Below are 21,850 nucleotides of genomic sequence, written 5' to 3'. Positions count from 1 at the left end.
GATTCTGGGTCATTGGTGGGAGTAAGTTGGTGGCCAAGCTGATACGCGATTGTGTGTTTTGCAGAAAACTTAGGAGGCCAACAGAAAAGCAGAGAATGGCTGACCTTCCTAAAGAACGCGTCGAATCCTCTGCACCTTTCACATATAGTGGCATGGATTGTTTTGGCCCTTTCATTGTGAAGAAAGCCCGCAAAGAGTGCAAAAGATATGGCCTAATTTTCACATGTCTCTACTCTAGAGCTGTCCATATCGAAATGCTTGAAGATCTGTCGACTGACTCATTCATAAATGCACTGAGATGCTTTATAAGCATTAGAGGAGCTGTACGACAACTGCACTGTGATCAAGGCTCTAATTTTGTTGGTGCCAAGAATGAGTTCACACAAGCACTGAAACAATGTGACACCAAGTTACTAGAAGTTTTCTTGACTGATAAACAGTGTGAATTTGTTTTCAATTCCCCCTCTGCCAGTCATGCAGGTGGTATCTGGGAAAGACAGATCAGAACCATCAGAAACGTGTTGAATGCTACCTTTGCACAGTGCTCAGGCCGACTTGATGACGCCTCCCTCAGGACATTGCTATATGAGGCCATGGCTATTGTCAACAGCCGCCCATTAACAGTGGATGGAATCAATGATCCTCAAGCATTGGAGCCCATAACACCGAACCATCTCATTATGATGAAATCTAAGATTGCTCTTCCTCCCCCTGGAGTGTTTGTCAAAGAGGACCTATATGCCACAAAGAGGTGGAGGAGAGTCCAGTATCTCATTGAACAATTCTGGAGTCGCTGGAAAGAGAATATTTATTGAACATTTCCATGAGACAGAAATGGCACTCAGCTCAGCGCAACCTGAAAAAAGAGGACATTGTCATTATCAAAGATGATAACCTTCCAAGGAATCAGTGGCAACTAGGTCGAGTGGTTGAAACTGTTCAAGGCAGTGATGGCTTGGTCCGTCGAGTCAAAGTTCAAGTTGGAGAGCGAAAGTCAAATTCCTCTTCTAAACCCTCAGTTATTGAGAGGCCAATCCAGAAATTGGTTCTTCTTTTGGAAAATTAATGAGAACAGAAGAACAACTTTTGTACAGTTCATTTACTTCCTGATAGTTTATGCAAACATATTCATTTAGTAGAGTCAGGAAATCCTGTTCAATTGATTTACCCTTTATATGTTACTTTGTTCTTTCATTGTGACAGGATTTGGTGGGAGTGTAAATGGCTACTAAATGTTAAAATTCTCCTTCTTGTTCATTAGTCAAACAGTGACACCTTGTGGTTAATTTGTGCTTTTATTTTGAATAACGCTAGACTTCTTCTTCGTGTGTTTTGTGGTTCTGCACTTCCTGTTCTTGCTAAGCGTGATGAGTCAGCGTTAGATCCTGAAGAAAGCTAAAGAAAATTGTTAAAATAGCGCCCTTGGAAAGCAGAATGAGGTATGAATATGTGCAATTGTGATTTATAATAATAAATGTTTATTTAAAAACAGTAGAACGTCATTAGTTTATTTGTTTAAAAACGAAACTGTGTGTTGACGAGCTAAGGACAACGTATTCGTATATGTGAACATTAATATGCTAATTTTATACAAAAGTTAAGCATGTACAACAATTCTGTATTCTTTTATTTCATGCTACAGTTTTCACGGTGTCTAAAGATTAAACTGCACCCGTTTGGAACTCCCTGCGTCTGGCTGTTTATTCCAAGTGGCCGCTACAATAATAATAATAATAATAATAATAATAATAATAATAATAATAATAACTAGAAAATTCCTGAAGAAATTTAACTGGGGCCTGCCAAAGTGTGCCCGTCGGTTTGGACCCAGCGTTCTGATGCTAAGAATTAGCATCAATGCTAAAGAAAGCTGCAATGTAATCAATAGCATGTGGAGAATCACAAGAATGTTAAGTAAGCTGGACATGCAACATTCAGTATGATAAAGTAAGTGTATTAGCTAAAATGAGCAAATATGCTAATATAAGCATAAATACTTTCAGTAGCATGTGGGGTATCATTAGAATGTTTACTGTCATTTACTTACTCCATTAAGTATACTAAACATGGCTAATAAGTCTGAAAAATAGAAAATAGCTTATTTAAGCTAAAAGGCTAATGCTAATGAACTGCCTTGCTGCGCAAGGCAGTTCCCTAACCTCGGATAAACAGATAATGCAGAATGATATCACTGTCCAGAGGGGCATTTTGAGGCTTTTATTTTGAAATTTGCAGTAAGCTTCATATTAAATGCCCACACTAATCCAATGTGTAAGAGTGCTTTGGATAAACCAGTCACATAAAGCCAAAAAGAGCAATTACATGATGTAAAAATTCCCAAGGCTTTTATTTTGAAATTTTTGTTAAGCTTCATTTGAAAGGGTCAAAGTCATCCCATGTGTAACAGTCATTGGATTAAATCAGTCATATAACGCTCAAAAAAGCAATGACCTGATGTAAAAATTTTCAAGGGCTTTTATTTTGAAATTTTCAGTAAGCTTCATTTCAAAGGGCTAGACTCATCCCATGTGTAACAGTGACAGGGTTAAATGAGTTATATACAGCCCATAGCAGCAAGTTTTTCTAAAGGCCAGCTCAGTCCTCCTCTGTTTTAACTGAACTAGTAGTTCGAACTACAGTGATGCGTATTTGTAGTCCTCAGCAGCTCTCCCTGCTCTGGGTTCCGTTGCCATGGTAAATAATCCTCTCTGCCAGCTGTGAGTGAGACATCCAGGGGGAGACAATTCTCTGTTTGAGCCAGCCAGTTTGACTAAAAAAGCATTGCAAACAACTGTTTCCGTTAGAACCGTAATACATATTCGAAAACCGTTTGAAGCATATGAGAGGGCTATTTGTCGTCTCACATAGTCCTGCCATTCATATCTCTACCTCACTCACAGTATTAACAGCGATGAGATAAAAAAAGTGTGTGCCAAGGTCTGTAATTTTTCAGAAATACATGGAAGTGAATCAGTGAGATCTGTCTGCTACCCTGGCGCATGACTTTGCTCTGAAGCACCTGGAGAAAACTGTAAGCGCTAGATAATTTTTGAAAACATTTGACCGGAGCAGGCACGCGTATCAATGTCATGACCAAGTTTGATACCAATCATGCAATATTTGTGAGCGTGAGGGCGAGTTAAAAAATGATTTGGGGTCAAAATGTCGCTCTGACTCTCACTCTAGAGGAGCAGCCTTCACACTCTGATTTTTCCAAAAATCAAAAACTTTGGGTCGCTTAGAAAGAAGTTGTGGACAAACCATAATACATATTGACGTGCTGTCTTCACTTTAAAAGAGATCACGGACGTATCTACAAAATGAAGTTTGAATGGCGTTTCTACATAAGGTTATGACGACACAGAAAATCCTCAAAAATAGGGTATTTTCAGGATTTACTGGTTGCCTCGTCCCCTTGACGACGAGACTTGCACCTGGTGAGCTCGTTAGTGATTTTGGGGTCGTTTTTTGCTTTTTACGTCGCCATGGTAACTCCAAATCCCACCAAAAGTAATAGCTCCAATGCCGGGTTCGAGCCGCACGTTTTGATACCACTTTTGTGGGTGGGCTCGCAGCGGTACGAGCCGCATTAACGGAGACGGAAGAAAAATAAATAATAAAGAGGCATTCTATTGGGTGTAGAACAATAGGTGCCTGCCATGCAATGCATGGAGGCAGTGACTGACTTGCTTCGCAAGTCAGTCACTGCTCTCCTTATGCATTGCTATGGGGCAGGCCCCAATAATAATCGTCATCAAATGAGAGCTAGTTGTTAACCTGTTTTTGTTTTGGTGGCATGTTTTCCTTCATAAGTTTTTTAATTAGTTTATTTTCCAATTAAAGACCATTGTGAAGTTCATTAGCATATAAACATCCTGCTGCATTCCATTAGGAGATACTGAGTTTCTTTTTCACTGAGCTTAATTATTGTCAGCTTTATTTAAACATTTACCCTACATAGCTCAAAACCTGTACGGTATGTAAAAAAATAATAATAATAATGTAAAGGTTGTGAGAGTTGTTTCAAGAAGCTCACATCTATTCCAACACATGAAAAAAAAATGGTTTGATCTTGGGTTCTACAGCACCTAAAATATAAAATATTCTATTACAATTTTATATCTGCTTTTTTATATCACAAAATCACTATAATAAGACTTAATATAAACAGCTACACACACAAGTTAAATCCTCATTTTTCTCATCACTTCATGACATTAAGCTCAAGAAAACCATCAGCATCGATGTGTGACCCCTCACCAGAATGTGTCCAGGAGAAATCAATGTGTATCCAATTCAGTGGCAGCAGTTCTGCATTAAGTCCACAAGGTGGCACTGCTGGGACACACGGACTGTCGTCTGACTAATAAATACGGTAGTCCCTTTCCTAATTATGAACGCAGCTGTTGTGTGAAGACCTGTTTGTTAGAGTTATTAGTAAGCAAATCGCATCATGCAGACCAAACAGCACAACAAACAAGTCTGAATTAAAGTAGTGGAGAAGCTTCAAGCAGGATTGGGTTATAAAATACCTGGTGAATTATTAAACACATCTGGATTAGCGTCACATTTCCACATTTTCCTCAAACAAGCCAACATTTAACTTCACACAAACGTTGCATTAGTTGTTAATACATTGCTTGAATAATAATGTCATCACAACACAGTCCAGTCCCTCTGTTGACTCCTGGCTTGGCTTCAAAGTTTATTTTGTTATAACTAGTGACCACTAGATGGCATAGATGGCAATTAAAAATCAAATAAATTATTTGAGTTTCTCAGTTTGCCGCAAGTCAAATGTTTATTAGACTTAGGCTGTTTCTAAAGGTGGCAGTTTGTGTAGGCGTGCTTACGCAACAGGTTACGCCCCTCAGGTGTTGTGCTCTTTGTGCGCATGAATTACTTTCTTCCTTTGGGATTTGAGTTTACAGAGAGATACTCTGTGGAGAGAGGTCGTTAGAATACATGTCTTCCTTCACTATACATCCGCTGAAGGAATATCACAGAAGGATCTGAGGGAATATACATACTTTATCTCATGGATCGGTTATGGTTTCTTGTTTTCCTGGGAGGGTTCGTGATACCAGGTGAGTTTAAGCAACTTCCTGGACATTGTTCGCTGTGGTTTTATTTCTCCACGTCAAAGGAACGCTCGCTTTATGTTCCCATGTGCTTCAATAACTGGATACACAATTATTAATAAGAGTGTTTACGAGTTTCATAGATTTAAGTTGTAATTTTAAAAGGGGAACGGTCTCTTTGGAAATCTGTACCAACCTTTCGTTATCATTTGAATCGCTAACCTTTAGACCAGCTCCTCCTCTCGGCCTATTTGTATTTGCTAAATTTGTTTATTGGGATAAATACGTCTGTGTTTGTGCAAGTGGCATGAAAAAAATTGAAATTGGATAGAGCATTGAATGTGACTTCAGAATGTCATTGACTCCCATTGAAAATGCACAACACACGGTCTTTGCAATTGTATTTATTTATTTATTACACAGGGTTTCAAAATCCTTTCAAAACCTGTGGAAAACGCGTTTAATCATGTTCCAAAAGATCATATTTACTTGTGTAATGTTCAAATTTCAACTAATTCAGAGTCATTTTGAGTAGTCGCAAACCTTTTCCTCCATGTGGTTTTATATTCAGTAAATGGGAAGAGTTTCTGTATACAAACATGTCATACAATGTTGATAGGACTTTCTTGTCTTGAAGCCAGTGCTATGGCATAATTTAAAAAGAGACCTGCATAAAGTCATGCTTTTAGTGCTGCATTCTTCTTATTTTATTTTATTGTTTAACCTGACAGGGCAAAATAAAATCCTATGGTGTTCATCAAATGTTAAATAAGGTCAACTTTGAGTGTGACATCTTCTTTGGGTTCACAACCAGTTGCATATTCACTTTGATCTTTGTTTTTTATATATATATATCTTTGGCGCAAGCAACTGAAAAGTATGTCCCTCTTCTCAGCCAGCTGTTTGGCAATGCTCAGCAGCAGGAGCCAGAAGGCACTTCTATGTTACTTTATGCTCCAAGCAAAAGAAAGCTTAAACTCTTTCTCTTGTATTTTTTTAAGATGAGAAACGGCAGCACTGGGAATTTTACCCGTCCTTTTAAACCCTTTATAAAGGCGACTCACCATTGCTTGTGTTAGATATCACACTTCACATTTGGGTCTAGAATACCTTATCTTCTCCGTCAGTGACTGCAAGGTCTCCTGTGGTTGAAGAACAAACATCGTCTCTTCACCACAGTGCTGCGTGTGAGTTTTAGAGCTAAACGTCTCCACTTTGGTCTGTTTAAGTGAAGATTTACAAGTGTAGGTAAGACTACTGTGGTGTTTTTTTCTTTTTTTTTTTTTGCAAAGTGTAACCTGCCAGTCACTCCAAACAAGTAATACTTGTTTAGTGTGGATTAAAACAGTGCAACGTTCATGAATCTGAACGTGCTAATCGCACAGCTAGCGTTATCCTTGTTTTTATCGAGCAAGCTGCTTCTGGTATCCACAGATAACCAAAACTTTGTTTAGTGACTTAACTCAGTTCTCCAATGTTGACCTCAGCTTGGAGTGTATTTGGGTATTAAACCTGTAATAAGTAATATTATACAGTACTCATGCATTTGTTTTCAGTGGGTGTATTGGTCAGGAATCCACACTGTTGCTTTATGTTTTGGTTGAGCCATGAGAACCTCCATCACTGGCATAAAAAAAAGAAAAAACTTATCAGGTTGAAGGAACTTTTTTGATCTTAAAAGTTTTGCTGCTTCATAACTTAGCTGTAGATTTTTCACTCATGTGAAAACTCGCATCAGAGTGTGATTTTAATTAGAAGGTCATACTATAAATGAAAGGAATACTTTTCGTCTTACAGAAGCGATAAAGGCTACATTAGTGCGACTCTCAGCCTGACCCCTGGCATCTTTGAAGTTTGGATTTTTCATTTTCTTGATGCTGCATAATGTTCTGATATTTCTTGATCTTTCTTTTCTTTGTATGTTTTATTTTTAACAAAGTACTTCATTGTGATAAATTATTGCTGTATGATTTTTTTGTGTCAGCTGCTAATTTTTATTTGTTTTAAAATTGCTGCCCTACCTAAAGGCAACATTAGAGCGCATTCCATCCAGATATTACTTTATGTTGTGAAGAAATTTTGATCAAATGATTTTTGTGAAAAGGAAAAAGGGAAGTTATGGAAACCAGCAGACAAGAAGACACTTGTCTGCATTATTCTCTTGTGTTGGGAGAATGATGGTTTTTGTGCTTTAATAATAGAGTGCAACTATCTTCAGCTGTGGCTAAGATTGTGCTGCAAAATCTTAGTTCCTTTAGAGAAACCTGTGTGTGGGCAGTTTTAGCCTTTAAAAGAAATCCCTCTTAAATAAAAGAAGCCTTTGATTATCTGTTCTTTGTCAAGTCGTATGATTGGGACTTGCAGACGAATCTCTGCAGGACTGAGTTTCTGCAGCCGACTGGATAAATTCAGGGTTTTATTTTTCTTTATGATTGAGTTTATTTTCTGAAAAGCTATATCTCTAACCCAGTAGTAAGACCTGCTGTAGCGTTTGAAGTCTGTAGTTTTAAGGATCTAAAAATCTACTGCTTGTCAGCGTCATAGGACTTTAAAATCTTGGACGCAGCGGTCACTTTGTTTTAATCAAATGTTTCACTGACTTCGGTGAATGCTTTTATAATTTTCATTTCAATTTCTGATTCTGCTTATTCGTCGAATTCATTTACCGCTGCTTTGCTAAGCAAGATGTAATACATTTATTCAATGTAGTTGCTTTTCTGTGAGACTCACACAGTGCTTGTTTTGTACCAAATCTCTGCTGCTGCACCACAGAAATTGAAATGACCAGAATTGCCATAAAATGGAACCAAGGAATAATAGTTTTGTGATATTCAGAATAAAAAAATGAAACACAAAGGTAGAATTGATAAATGTTCTGTGAATTGTTGTCTTTGTTGTTATGGAAAAATTCCATCTGGTAAGGCTTCCTTATAACTTAGTAGCTTACAGTTTCCTTAAAAAATATATAAAGGTCTTCATCTAACAAAAGCTGTTAAACCGCAGTAAATAGAAGAGACATTTGTGCTACAACATTTGTCCAAACTGCTGTACATTAGAGACGCACCAATCAAGATTTTAGTAAATACATATTTCTGCTTTTCTCTTTTTTTTTTTTACATTTCTTTTTTACACTTTTTTTTATAGACAAAACCCATGAAAGAGAAAAATATACAGCAGAATAAGCAAGTTTTAATCGGACAGAAAGCGAAAGAATTACAACATTATTCCTATTTATGCATCGAAGCAGGGCTTTAATCATTATGCTTTAAATTACAGTCAAATACACATCAGAGAACCTGCTGTCGGTTAATGTAATAATGGACATTATGCTGGAACGTGTTAATTTTGATGCATTTAATAAGAAATTTATGCATTTGAAAATCTGAGGGCTATTTAGCTGACTAAAATCTCGGCATCGATGTTGTGTCCAGATTCAGCTTTAATATTACATTTCTGCAGGCTGTGTGAAGTAAGTAAACTCTTTCCACGTGTTACTGAAATAAGAAACCCTTTTTCAAACAAAAAGAAGACAGAAACCTAAAAGTGGAAATTCAGGTTATTCAGACAGAAGGGGCGTCTTAAGCATGCACCTGTAATGAGATTTGTCTCAATAGATGATTTTGTCAAAAAGATTGGAAAGTGATGCGTAACGGTAAAGTTTAATCTCTACCTTTTGTTTGCTTGGCTTAATCAAACATAAACAAGTTTTAAATGTTTTGAAGATTGAGCAAATAATTGCTCCTGGTAGTATTTTGTCCCAGAAAACAACCATGCTGTTGTATTGTGTGAAAGTAAAAATTTTGTGTCCCTATAGATCAGGGCCCTTCTTATCAACTTTAAGCTGCTGCTATTTCAACATTATTCTTACAATTTGTTGTATAAGTTGTTTTTTTGTTGTTTTTTTTAATTCAATCTTCAAAGCACAAAAACATTTGGCATTTAAAAAAAATGGTGATATCTTTTAAAATTAGCATTTTTTCATACATTCTCAGCTTAAGTCGTATCAAGCTGAGAATGTCAAGTCGTATCTTCTAAATTGTTTCCTACGATAACAATAGTGTAGTTACTTTGCTCATCTAATCTGCTGCCAGACCACTGTCTGTCTGCTGTCTCTTTGTAGTCTCCGTGTTTGTAAAGATCCACTCCGTCAACATTTGTCTCCATCCTTTCAAAAATCTCAAGCGTATGTCATCCATCAGCTTTAACTTTTTGTATCATGAAAAAAAAAAATCTGTTTACTTCTTCTACCATTTTCTTCAGAGTGGTATCTTATTTTATTGGAAGTTTCAATTAAGGATGTCCTGATCTGATTCCAAATGTTAGAGCCTTTATCCGGACCCACATGGAAGTGCTCTGAAATATGTTACAAGCCGAATTATCAACAAGTCATATCAAAACTGAGATTAATCATAGTAACTTTAGCTTAGCACTACAGCAAACTGCTCCACATTCAGCTGACCGTAGTTGAATGTATCTGGACGTGTATTTGTAGAAACCCATGTTGAGAAAAAAATATATATATATTTGTTGTTGTTTTAGGGAAAAAAATGGATGATGCAGCCTCCTGAGAGCATTTAGTGAGTGAATTAAATCAGACAAAATAACAATACTAATGTAGGCCATGTAACTCCACTGGAAAGTAGCATGTTATTTATTATACTGCAGTTCAAATCTATTGCGTTTTCATGAGTATACATGCCACTGGTATTAATTCAGTTCAGTTCACCTTATTCATGTAGACTAAAGAACCAACACGTGCTGTGTCAACACACTTTACAAAATAAAGTCAATCCAATCCTACAAGTCAAGTATCTGCATGCCAACTTTATCCTAGATACCAAACAGTGCAGTCAGTTTCAATTAAATTACAAATTGGTTAAAGGTTTTCTATCTAACCAAGCATTACATTGAGTCACTGATTGCCGTAATTCACTCCATCTTGACGAGGATATAGTCACACTTGCTGGAATTGTGTCATTGTTTTTGGAGGAGTCTTTGATAACGATCATGCATGTAGCAACAGTGTAAAAGGAAAAGTGACCTTTTAGTGTCATGTTGAATTGTGGCTCAGGGTCAGCAAATTTCTGTACCTAAATGACTTTCATGCATATCTGGGAAGAAAAAAAAACAAACAATCCCTTGGCCTTATCTGAACTTTTTTCACTCCCCTAAGTCTGGAATTGCCTATTTTAACTCTTTCCCCTTTAATTGTTAGTTGCATAATTTTCATTGGCACCCTGCTTGAAATCTAAACCATTGTTTCTAAGTCATTACAGGTGCTTATCTCTGCATTGGACTTATGGTAGCTTGCACACAGATGCCCATCAATATGGAACCTTTTTCATTTTTTCAGACCGCAACGTTATGATGAATAATTTACAGGATCTTCTAACTTTTTGATGTCTTTTTCAGGGGTGCAGCGTGTTTGGGGAATAGAAATTTTCACTACAAGCGAGGTGGAAGCGGTCAATGGAACGAGTGTGAAGCTCAAGTGTACATTCAGCTCCACGCAACCTGTGTCGCTTCAGACAGTTACAATAACATGGGACTTCCAGTCCATCGCTTCAAAACGTACTGAACGTGTAAGTAGCAAGCTTCTCTTTTTTTCCCCAAAAAGTTGATTTTACTGACATCATTACCAGTAAACCTTATTCTGACCTTATTAACTGTCAGGGTTGTAAAATACAGAACCGGACAGTATGAAAAATACCAGTTTCATGTTGTTACACATTACATGGAAAAGTTTTTACAGGCTCAATTTTTGTGCTTAGTCATGTAATTTCTTGTAACCAAGTGAAAAAGTTTTGTTTCTTAATCTGAAAGAGAATGATTGCTTACTTTCAGGTTTAGCAAAGTTCAAAGGGCCTTTGGAAGAGAAACAGTCCCACGCCGTCACTTCATCTCACATCCTTGAGAGGAAATGTGACTTTTTTTCTTTAATTTTTGACAAATATGTGGAACAAACCTGCATTAAACATAGTTGTGCTCCGCTAGTTCATTCTGAAGAGTTCTAGTCCTTTTTCTAAACATGCACTCTTTAGTCAAATACAAGGAAAGCTGCTTCTTTTCAGCGACAAATAAATATGCTTTCCGGTTATTCACTGTGCAAACTAAGCTCTCTGTTTTTAATGTTTCATAAACGTTTTATTGTCCATAAGGCAACTTGTCACCTCATTAAGACACTCTTAGGAGTTTAAATATTTGTGTTCACTGTGTCAAAATTACATAGCTTTACTTTTTTTTTTTTCTTTTTGGATTCTTGCAGTGTTTTTTTTTTAACCATTTGTGTGTCTTTGCCAGATATTTTACTATCAAGAAGTTGCATATCCTTGCAACACAGGGCTCTTCAAAGGGCATGTGAAGTGGTCCGGAGACATAATGAGAAAGGACGCCTCCATCACTTTGAATGATGTTTGCCCTAAGTTTAACGGCACCTACATCTGTCAGGTGGCAAACCCTCCAGATATCCACGGCAGTACTGGAGAAACCATCCTGAGAGTCATCAACAAAGGTGAGGCCGTACTATGCGTGCATCTTGATGACTCTTTTCTTTCTGCTTCACAATTATTTATTGATTTGTGTTGGTCTGCTGCAGTTGTGACCAACTCCAGTCCTCCAGTTCATGTTTCCTGTATGTTCTAGTTGTGTTCCTGCTTCAACACAAGTTAATGAGCATTTTCCCCGCTCGATGCTACAAGAAGTTCTGCAGCTGCCTAGTAAAGAATCATGCATTTCATCAAGTTGTGTCAAAGTAGGGTAACGACTCAAACATCCAGGAAACTGGCTCTCAAGGATTGAAGTTGGCCTCCCTTAGCCTGTGACAAAAAAATATCAACAAAATAGCTTTAGGTTCGTAGTTGTAATGTGAAAAAATTCTAAAAGTGCTATGAATGCTTTTTCAAGGCACTGTGACTTAAGGCCTCGTAAGTGATTCTCTGTGGTTTTGCTTGTAGAAACTCTCTCTGAGATCAGCGTCCTGGCGGCCGTTGTCGGAGGCTCCTGCGCCGTCATCCTGGTCTTTCTTGGCATCTTCATTGCTGTGAAGATGTACCGGAAGCGTAATAAGGAAAAGGACATTGAGATGCGCGTAGAGGAGTACAGGAAAGACACAGCTGTGTGGTGAGGCCCCAGAGACCCGCAGCTCTTGTCAGCCTCCTCTTCTTGGGACTGCGATGGAGTCAGTGTGACTGCTTGGGTTCATTTTCCTGAAAAAAATGAATGAAAGGCCTTTTTTTTTTTCTGTCATGGTTGCTTCTCTAGAGCCAGCTTTCAGATATTACTTCAGGTTCCTGAGACCACTGTAGTGTTGGAGATATAACGTGCTGTGTGTTATGTTGCTTAAATTAAAAATCTGGACATTTTTATCTACTTCACAAAAAGTTTCTTTTGATTTAAAACATTTAAAAGTTTTTCTGGAGGATGTAAATATGGATGCATGTCCTCATGGTGGATCTCCACTTTAACCTTTATTCACAACAGGAGTGCTGACATACAAATGGGCCTTTTTATTTTTTTTAAACTTTCATATATTTGACCTGGGTGTCGTAATATGAAATATAAAAGAGATCCAGCTGAGAAGCAAGGGTATTTTTTTATTTTTTCACACTTACAAGATGATCAAGTTTTTGGGGGCAATTTCCTTTTCTTGTTTTTTTGCTTTAATACCCTTAGCGCATGATGCTAACAACTTTATCCTCATGGGCTAAGGACATTACTGCATGGGGCCGTTGCGCTGATGACCTTTGCTCCACAATACGTTCCAATCTTTGAGTTGAGGTGAGGCATTTCCTAAATCCACGCTCATGGGAACATTGAACAGGTGATCTTTGTCCAGAGCTACATTCCTTCTCTGGGCTTGCCTAGCCTCAAGGTAACCACTTTTGGTATCTCTCCTTTTCTGTTACGGTGGTGATGGATATGCTTTCTGAGGGGTAACATATCCCATGTGCTCATTTACCGCATGATCCACTGTGCACTGATCGTCCCGTCTCACCAGTTGCTTGCTTGTGTTTTTTTTGTTTTTTGTAAAAAAAAAATGTATCTACGGCTGAATGTATTTGGTCGTGTGGTTGCACCAGTTCACCTGCAGAGGCAGTTCACCCGACAGCTCTGAAAACAAAGAAGGAAGCTGTCAGTTCATACGATTAGGAGTCCGAGCCAAGCAGCAGGGATGATGAGGAGGAAGAGGATCTTGGGGATGAGGATGATGATGACGACGACGACGACAATGACGATCTTGGTGGTGATGATGATGATGAGGATTAGAGAAATTCCTAGTTTGGAAGAAGAAATCTAAATATTTGTGTTGCACAATTCGCTGATGGTATTTTAAGTCATCTTTGAAGAAGCATTGAAAAAACGTAAAACAGAACCAGAGATACTGTCTTCTTAAATGTTTTCCTTTTCTTTTTTTTCCCTGTGGAAGCACTTAGTTTTGGTGAGCCAGCTTTCCTTCAGCAGATGGTGCCACCTGCCTCAAACACAAATATGGGATGTAATAAAGCCTCTGTGAATTCTGCTTCTTTTAAACTACATCCTCCTCCAACGTTTTTTGAACCAAGCCTCGATGACCAAACAAACACGGCAGCTTGACAGGTTCCGACTTGTCACTGTCTGCTTGGAAACTGGAATATCAAATCTTTGTCAGACAGTGTCAGCCCTCTTTGGGCTCCCTGAGCAATACCAGGTCACGCTAGCAACACTTTTCAGTCTGGACGTTGTTAATAAAGGAGGAAGACTCGATCTGGGCTATTTACAGTTTCACTGAGCTGAACGATGGCAGGTTTTCAAGGGGAAGTGTAGCTTATAACAGAGTTGTTTGTGGTTTGTTTAGGATCATCATTTTAAACACATTGACTGTCGTCTACTGTTACTAATGCTGACTATGCTAATTGCTGAACTAGGATGTCAAATCCATAATCATTTTGATTGTTTCCAAAAACGCTGGCTGTCTTCTTAAGTTGATGATGTAAAACATCCTACACCCCAGATCATAATTACAGACTACTGAGTTTGACAAACATCTTAAATACTTTCATCACAGTTGGAAAAAAATTCAAAAGAATTAGAAGTGGCAAAAATTTTAGATCAAATCAGATCAAAACTTTGATTGGTGCATATCTGTTGCAGACTTCTTCAAGAGCAACAGAAGTCCCATCCTTTTTTTTTTTTTTCCAAATATACAGTACACTAATACTCGAACGTTTTTAAAAAAGTGCTTAAGATTTAGGTTTTTTCTTTTATTAATGATCTTCTTTGATATTTTATTGTGTTTGTTCTCTATTCTATAAGAGCAGGGTCATACAATTGTTTGTGCTAATTTGACTAGATGGGATAAATTTGTCCTGTACCAGAATTTTGCATGGACACGAATTGTATTGCAGCATAAATTAGGTTTTATTATACATTTTTTAAGGACATCACCTTTATAGTTTGACTCCATACTAGCAAATCCTTTCACAGTGTTTCTCTATTTCTGCTGCTGCAACACCGAACACTTAATATTCCTAGATTCTCATTCTGAGATGAGTGATGTAAATGTTTGGGTCTTTTTTTTGTATGTTGATTTAAAAAAAGATAACAAAATTTCTCAATAAAGTTACATTGAATTAGCTTTACAGGTGAATGACATGTTGTGGTTTTTACCAGAGCAGTGATGTTGCAATATTTGTACAATATTGTACAAATATTTTGTACAAAATATTGTACAAAAATACAATATTTTTGTATGTATTGATAAGGTGAACGTTTGAGGAGAGGAAAGTTGCCTCAAACGTTAATTGTGTATTTTAGCAGCATTTGATTAAAGAAATACCCTTTTGAGCAGTAGAGCCAGTTTTTCCAGTTGTTTGGTAACACTCCATATTGAGTGGAGCTGCGTGACCAGCCATCTTCCTGTGTGTTATACATGATATGTTACCACGACAACAAACTTTCCTATGGCAACGGTTCTGGTTTTAGGTGGTAATGTTACCAGATTTGTATTGTAGACATCGTCTGATTCACAACCCTCTACCTCGCAAGTTCAATCAAGTATCACATGCGTGGAAAGAAGTACGACTCTCAGTACAAGGTAACCTCATAGATCCTTGGGGGGCTTCAAAATGCCAGCACGTCTTCTGAGGTTTCAGTAGACAAACGCGTCGTTCTGTAACCTCTACGCTGCTGTTTGCTCCTCAGTACATTTCAGAGTTTGTGCCCTTAAAGCTTCTATCAGGTGGTGTGACAGTTGGTGAGGCTGACAGTAACTGGAACCATTGTGATAACGATGTCTGCACTGAGGTACCTTCTGTCTTACCTCTAACCCCCTGACATATCTACTGGAGGATATTCACTTGGTTAGCATCTGTGACTATAGACGCAGATGTACAGACCAAAAGTTTGGACACACCTTCTGAATCAGAAGGTGTGTCCAAACTTTTGGTCTGTACTGTACATGATGAATCCTTGAGAGTATATTCACAGAATGTCAGGTTCTATGTTTTTTGGTGTATTTATTTCTAGTTTCCTGTGTGTCTGAGTCTCTGTGTTGTCCTGTCTCCCCTTGATTAGTTCCCAGGTGTGTCTCGTTCCCTGATTACCTTATGTGTATTTAGTGTCACCTGTGTCTCTGTGTCTTGTCGGATCCTCGTCACGTCACGTCACGTCTACGTTTGGTCACATGTCACTCCTCGTCGTCCTGTTCCCTTGTTGTATCCTGGTTTGTCATTAAATTCATTATTTTACATTCAATCCGGTCCATCAGCGTTTTTGCCTCACCTCCACCACCGCAAATCATGACAGTAGGATCCGACCACAACCGAGGTGAGGGCGCTCCCCTTTGGGGGCAGAAGAACCGCGAGGACTGGATCCAGCAGCAGTTGGAGTTGGCACAGAGGGATCTCTACAAGGATGTAGAGATCCTGCCTTCTCCGCTGTTGCTGGAGGAGATGGGTCTGAAGTCGGACTACGACTTGCAGAGAGAGGCTTTCCGGGGGACGAGACTGGCCTTGGCACCCCCCGGATTCGCTCCCGGCCGTTTTTCCCGCCTGGGAGCACAATCTCCGCAGCCAGCCCAGAGGAAGAGACGTGAGCCGCCGGTGGATCCGGCCCCTCGTTACCCTCTGCGGACACCAGGTCAACAGTTCGCCCGGAGAAAGCAGCGTGAGCCGCCGATGAACTCGGCCCCTCGTTGCTTCCCGGAACCACCACCTCCGCAGTCATTCCGGAGAAAGCGGCGTGAGCCGCCGATGAACTCGGCCCCTCGTCGCTTCCCGGATCAACCCCCTCCGCAGGCCACCCGGAGACAACGACGTGAGCCGCCGGAGGATCCGGCCCCTCGTCGCCCTCCGGGAACGCCACCTCCGCTGCCGGCCCCGAGGCGCTTCGCCGGCACTCCTCCGCTGCCGGCCCCCGGCACTCCTCCGCTGCCGGCCCCGAGGCGCTTCGCCGGCACTCCTCCGCTGCCGGCCCCAGTAAGGGAGGAGTTTCCCAGTCCAGAGTTTCCCAGTCCAGAGTTTCCCAGTCCAGAGTTTCCCAGTCCAGAGTTTCCCAGTCCAGAGTTTCCCAGTCCAGAGTTTCCCAGTCCCGAGCCCCCTGTTAGTGCCAGTCCCGAGCCCCCTGTTAGTGCCAGTCCCGAGCCCCCTGTTAGTGCCAGTCCCGAGCCCCCTGTTAGTGCCAGTCCCGAGCCCCCTGTTAGTGTCAGTCCCGAGCCCCCTGTTAGTGTCAGTCCGAGCCCCTGTTGGTGCCAGTCCCGAGCCCCTGTTGGTGCCAGTCCGAGGCCCCTGTTGGTGCCAGTCCGAGCCCCCTGTTGGTGCCAGTCCCGAGCCCCTGTTGGTGCCAGTCCGAGCCCCTGTTGGTGCCAGTCCCGAGCCCCTGTTGGTGCCAGTCCAGAGCCCCTGTTAGTGCCAGTCCCGAGCCCCCTGTTAGTGCCAGTCCAGAGCCCCCTGTTAGTGCCAGTCCAGAGCCCCCTGTTAGTGCCAGTCCAGAGCCCCCTGTTAGTGCCAGTCCAGAGCCCCCTGTTAGTGCCAGTCCAGAGCCCCCTGTTAGTGCCAGTCCAGAGCCCCCTGTTAGTGCCAGTCCAGAGCCCCCTGTTAGTGCCAGTCCAGAGCCCCCTGTTAGTGCCTATCATGAGCCTCCTAGTCACGAGCCCCCCTACGCCCCCCGGACCGCCTCCGTGGTTCCCGCCTCCGGCGCCGCGGACGCCCCCCGGACCGCCTCCGTGGTTCCCGCCTCCGGCGCCGCGGACGCCCCCCGGACCGCCTCCGTGGTTCCCGCCTCCGGCGCCGCGGACGCCCCCCGGACCGCCTCCGTGGTTCCCGCCTCCGGCGCCGCGGACGCCCCCCGGACCGCCTCCGTGGTTCCCGCCTCCGGCGCCGCGGACGCCCCCCGGACCGCCTCAGTGGTTTCTGCCTCCTGAGCCTCCGCCCACCCTGTGGGTAGTTTTTTTTTTTTTGTGTGTGTGTGTTTTGGACTCTTGGCCTCCGCCCACTTGGTTGGGTGTGTTTTTTGTTATGAACTCTGGCCCTCCGTCCAGCGCCCCTCCGCCCACCCTCGTTGTGTTTTGGACTGTTTTTGGGCGTCTTGGAGCCGCCCTTTAAGGGGGGGGTACTGTCAGGTTCTATGTTTTTTGGTGTATTTATTTCTAGTTTCCTGTGTGTCTGAGTCTCTGTGTTGTCCTGTCTCCCCTTGATTAGTTCCCAGGTGTGTCTCGTTCCCTGATTACCTTATGTGTATTTAGTGTCACCTGTGTCTCTGTGTCTTGTCGGATCCTCGTCACGTCACGTCTACGTTTGGTCACATGTCACTCCTCGTCGTCCTGTTCCCTTGTATCCTGGTTTGTCATTAAATTCATTATTTTACATTCAATCCGGTCCATCAGCGTTTTTGCCTCACCTCCACCACCGCAAATCATGACACAGAATACCTGTATGGCATTATACATAGACATCACTGAAATAAATGTTTATATTTGTTACATTATTGTCCTGCTGTACAAAATAAAATGCAGGTTTTAATTGTGTAAATGCATCTTCTAACAAACACACACATGCAAATGTTATGTGAATCATGACTCCTTGCTCAAACTCTTAACTAGATAAGTGCAATGCTGAAAAAATAAACAAATAAATCCAATGTTAGTTCCATATCATGATATGGAACTATCTTGGTAATCGTCACCATAGCAACTCAGCTTCTAAAACTGCATTTGCTTTGTGACGTCACGCGCTCAAGATTCTGCGTTTTACTTATCAAACAGTGCAGCGATTTAAATGTATAATTTAAGTCGGTAAAAAAAAAAAAGTTAAGTTATCCGAGTTAAAAATGCAGAATGCATCATGTCATTGACTTGACTTGTTTATACGCTTCTCCCTCTTCAAATTACTTTTACACTGTAATGACTGATTTTATCCATATCTTCAGGGGAAGCCAGTGGAACCAACATGTATATTTGCTGCCTTCTTTCTCTGTTTCTTTCTTTCTTAGACCAGGACCACCACAAAATGAATAACCTCACTGATTGAACTCTGAAATGAATAAAAAGTCATTCAGTTAATCATTCAGCTACTCAGAATCAGCACAATATTGACTCTTTCCATCTTTAAGATGACTAGAACAAACTCCTCACTGTTGAATTCGTGGTGTTTATTACAGATGATAGTAAATAATTGGAAATGTAGAAATATAATTCTACCAAGATAGAGCTTAATCCGCTATTACTGGACACTATTATGGAGTATTATGGAGTTCCATAAAGTCTAACAGTCTGATTATCACTCATTGTTTTTCATACTTTAATCGTGTTGTTCTTTAAATCCCTCACACGTGATCACATATGCACACACACCCCTCACACACACACACCGGTACACTGAGCACTACTGCCATCGACCCTTCCCCAGAGGTCACGACAATCATCCTGTGGTGGCGTTTGAATTGTAGCTTCCAGACCTTCTTAGAGGTTAGAAGGAGTTCACCAAAACAAAGTGTCACAAAGATGGGATTATCAGATGTCGAAGAAATGTTTATTTTAGGGGGCGCCACATCCAGTCACCAGAAATTAAAAGCAATTAATGATTAGGGTCATAAATCACTCCACTGATTAAATTTAGTCATAAGGGTGTCTATATATCTCTGTGAGGGGTCAGAGAGATATATAGAAGAAGTCCTGGATGACTTCTTCTTGCAATATACATTATGGAATCACCGGAGGGCTGTAAAAAAAAAAAAAAAAAAAAAAAAAAAAAAAAAAGTCATTTACACTAAAACATAAAAAACTTGCTGTTGGAAAAAAAAAATCTTTTTCTAGTATTTCTAATTTCTAATTCTTTAGTTTTTCATATCTGACTACTGGCTTTTTGTTTTTCTAAGGGCACTACTGTAGTTCCATAGAGTGCACAAGCTCATCAGAAAGCTAAAAGTACTTCTTAATTATTATTTGAATAGAACTTGGAGTGGAAATATTTGGAGGTGAATGAGAGCATGTAAAAAAAAAAGTATTTTACCTTTTTTTGCTCATGTACTAACGTGACTTGTAGTAATCAGTTCAAAAGGGATAAAAAAGATAACAGTTTCAAGATATCCCTTAAATTATTCCCTTCAAACAGCTAAGTGGTTTTTTTTTCCAATTTTTTTTTTTTTACTTGACGTCATTACTGCACAATAACACCTGAGATGTGTGTCCTTGTCTCCTGCTGCGGGCAGCACACATCTTGCTGCAGTAATCCCAGAGGTGCGTATGTTCTTTTTAAAGCTGAGGATGCATCTTCCTGGCACCATTGAATTATGAAGAGGAACACATGAACATAGCATCTGTACACACTATAGCTCGTCTACTTCTATGTGTGTGTGTGCAAATAGACATCCCCACCAAGATGCTGCAGCTGTTTGCTGCAGCTCTCTGTCTTTCTGCAGCAAAAAGCCTTTTTTTTTTTTTCTTATTGCAGTTTTGGAAGAGTTCCCACTGCTGCTGCATTGATACTCCAGTGGAGGGGCCAGCAGAGCAGAGTGGTGAGCCTGCATCCTGGCCAAACTGTCTCTGACTCAACGTTAACTTAACATCTAATAAACTGCACTACCTCTTTTTACCTTACACAACAACCTACATTAAGTTGTTGTTTTTTTTACATTGTGGATTTCTGAAAAATGCATATCAGTCTGGATCATCTGTTGAAAATAATAATTCAGATTTACTCTGAATAAAAATCATATGACAATTATCCAAGCTGATTGCCTTCTTCATTACATAATTTCATTTAAAATAATTAAAACAAATGCTACAAATTGGTTCTTCTTTCCCCCATCTTTGAGTATAAGGATGCATAATAAACACTCTTTCATCAAACTGAAAGCAGAGCTTGTTGTGAACGCTCAAGCTACTCAGCATGACCACTGATGATGTCAGATAAACAATTTTTCTGTTATGGTAAGCTGTTTCTCTGCCATTAGCACTTTGAACAGCAAAAACATGAGGATGACTGACAGCGCTAAGAGACTCCTCCTGGCCCTGATTGGTTGTTTATTGTCGGAAGCTGTTCATTTTTCAAATGGCAGTAGTAGTTCAGGTAAGAGGTGGAGGAGATTGATCTTGTCATAGATTATCTGTTGCATACCATACAACAACGTAAATAAACCTTAAAAAAAAAAAAAATGCCTACAGCAGCTTTAAGTCCCACATTACCAAAGAATGTTGTAAATTTTTGGAAATGACAACTCAGGAATTTTAAAAGGTCATTTTAGAGAGATTTTTGTTTGATTCCTTGAAAACTGTTCAGTGACTCGGAAACTGGAAGTGGGGATCATCTCAAGCTATGTATGGGTGTCACATTTCTCAGCCTTCCTGGAAACATTTGCTGTGAGTTGTTAGAGAAGAGACTCAGACTGGCAGCGAAGCCTCAACTCCAGGAGAAACCATGTGACTTTTGTCCTCGCCGTGGAATGAAAAATTTTATAATCTGCTCCTCATGTCTCTTTTCTTTTGGACTATATGGATAGCCTTGTCAAAAGATTTGCATACAATCCTTTTAAGATTTTCATTTATGCTGAATACAAAGAAACGAAAAAACAAACGTCAACCAAAAGTTGCAAAGAAAAATAAAATATTGAAGCTTTTTCAAAGCACTGACAATTTTGTAGGTACTCTACAAATGTGACTAAGTTGCAAACAGATCCATAACTTTTTTCAGTAAAGGCCATCCCTCGACTAAAAGAAAAGCCAATATCATGTCCATATTTCCAATTGAAACGTTTCCAGAATCCTGTCTTTGAATTGATCAGTAAATCAGTATTCTATCAATATTCAGATGTTGTTTACTGAAAGAATGGTGGATTTACCAAATTGCAAAAGGAGCTGTCCTGGCATAATTAACTGATACCAATGACTGAACAAATACTTTTTATCATTCATAAAATGTAACAAGCTGCAGACAAATAAAAGTGTTCTCAAAAGAAAGTCTGTATCATGCAAGGGGAAAACTAAGTATCTACTGTTTTTACTCTTTTGCTGTAATTCTCTCCAGCTAAAATAAGAATGAAAGCCGCCATATTTATGAATGGTGGCGCGTCCCAGCCCAGGCCCTGAAGCAGTATCACACACCCTCCTCCTCAGCCGGCACTGCAGAACTTTCCTCTGATCTTCAGAACGCTCAGCCAAGGGTGCCTGAGTCTGCACACACACACACACACACACACACACACACACACACACACACACACACACACACACACCAAACCTAACAATGGGGAGGAGGGTTTGGAGGCAGTGGGTGGGAGCAGTATGGGGAGGGAGGAAT

General features: G+C 40.3%; 1 protein-coding gene across 2 annotated transcripts; it reads left to right on the top strand.

The window, feature by feature from the left end:
- Positions 1–4,771: 4,771 nt before the first annotated feature.
- mpzl2b (myelin protein zero-like 2b) lies at positions 4,772–14,698 on the top strand. Of its 2 annotated transcripts, XR_006372907.1 has the most exons (5): positions 4,857–5,087; positions 10,494–10,663; positions 11,382–11,592; positions 11,724–11,930; positions 12,035–12,169. XR_006372907.1 is itself a non-coding variant. In XM_044140298.1 (4 exons), exons 1-4 carry the CDS (start codon positions 5,039–5,041, stop codon positions 12,202–12,204), a joined length of 600 nt encoding a protein of 199 aa, XP_043996233.1. In that variant the 5' UTR covers positions 4,772–5,038; the 3' UTR covers positions 12,205–14,698. The 2 variants fall into 2 exon arrangements, 1 of the variants encoding a protein (XP_043996233.1); XM_044140298.1 differs by lacking the exon at positions 11,724–11,930 and having other exon boundaries at positions 4,772–5,087; positions 12,035–14,698.
- Positions 14,699–21,850: the final 7,152 nt, after the last annotated feature.

The sequence above is a fragment of the Gambusia affinis genome, linkage group LG15 (assembly GCF_019740435.1).
Source record: "Gambusia affinis linkage group LG15, SWU_Gaff_1.0, whole genome shotgun sequence".
In the NCBI taxonomy this organism is placed as follows: Eukaryota; Metazoa; Chordata; class Actinopteri; order Cyprinodontiformes; family Poeciliidae; genus Gambusia; species Gambusia affinis.
The sequence above is the reverse complement of the archived record's forward strand: the minus strand, read 5'-3'. Positions and strand labels throughout refer to the sequence as shown.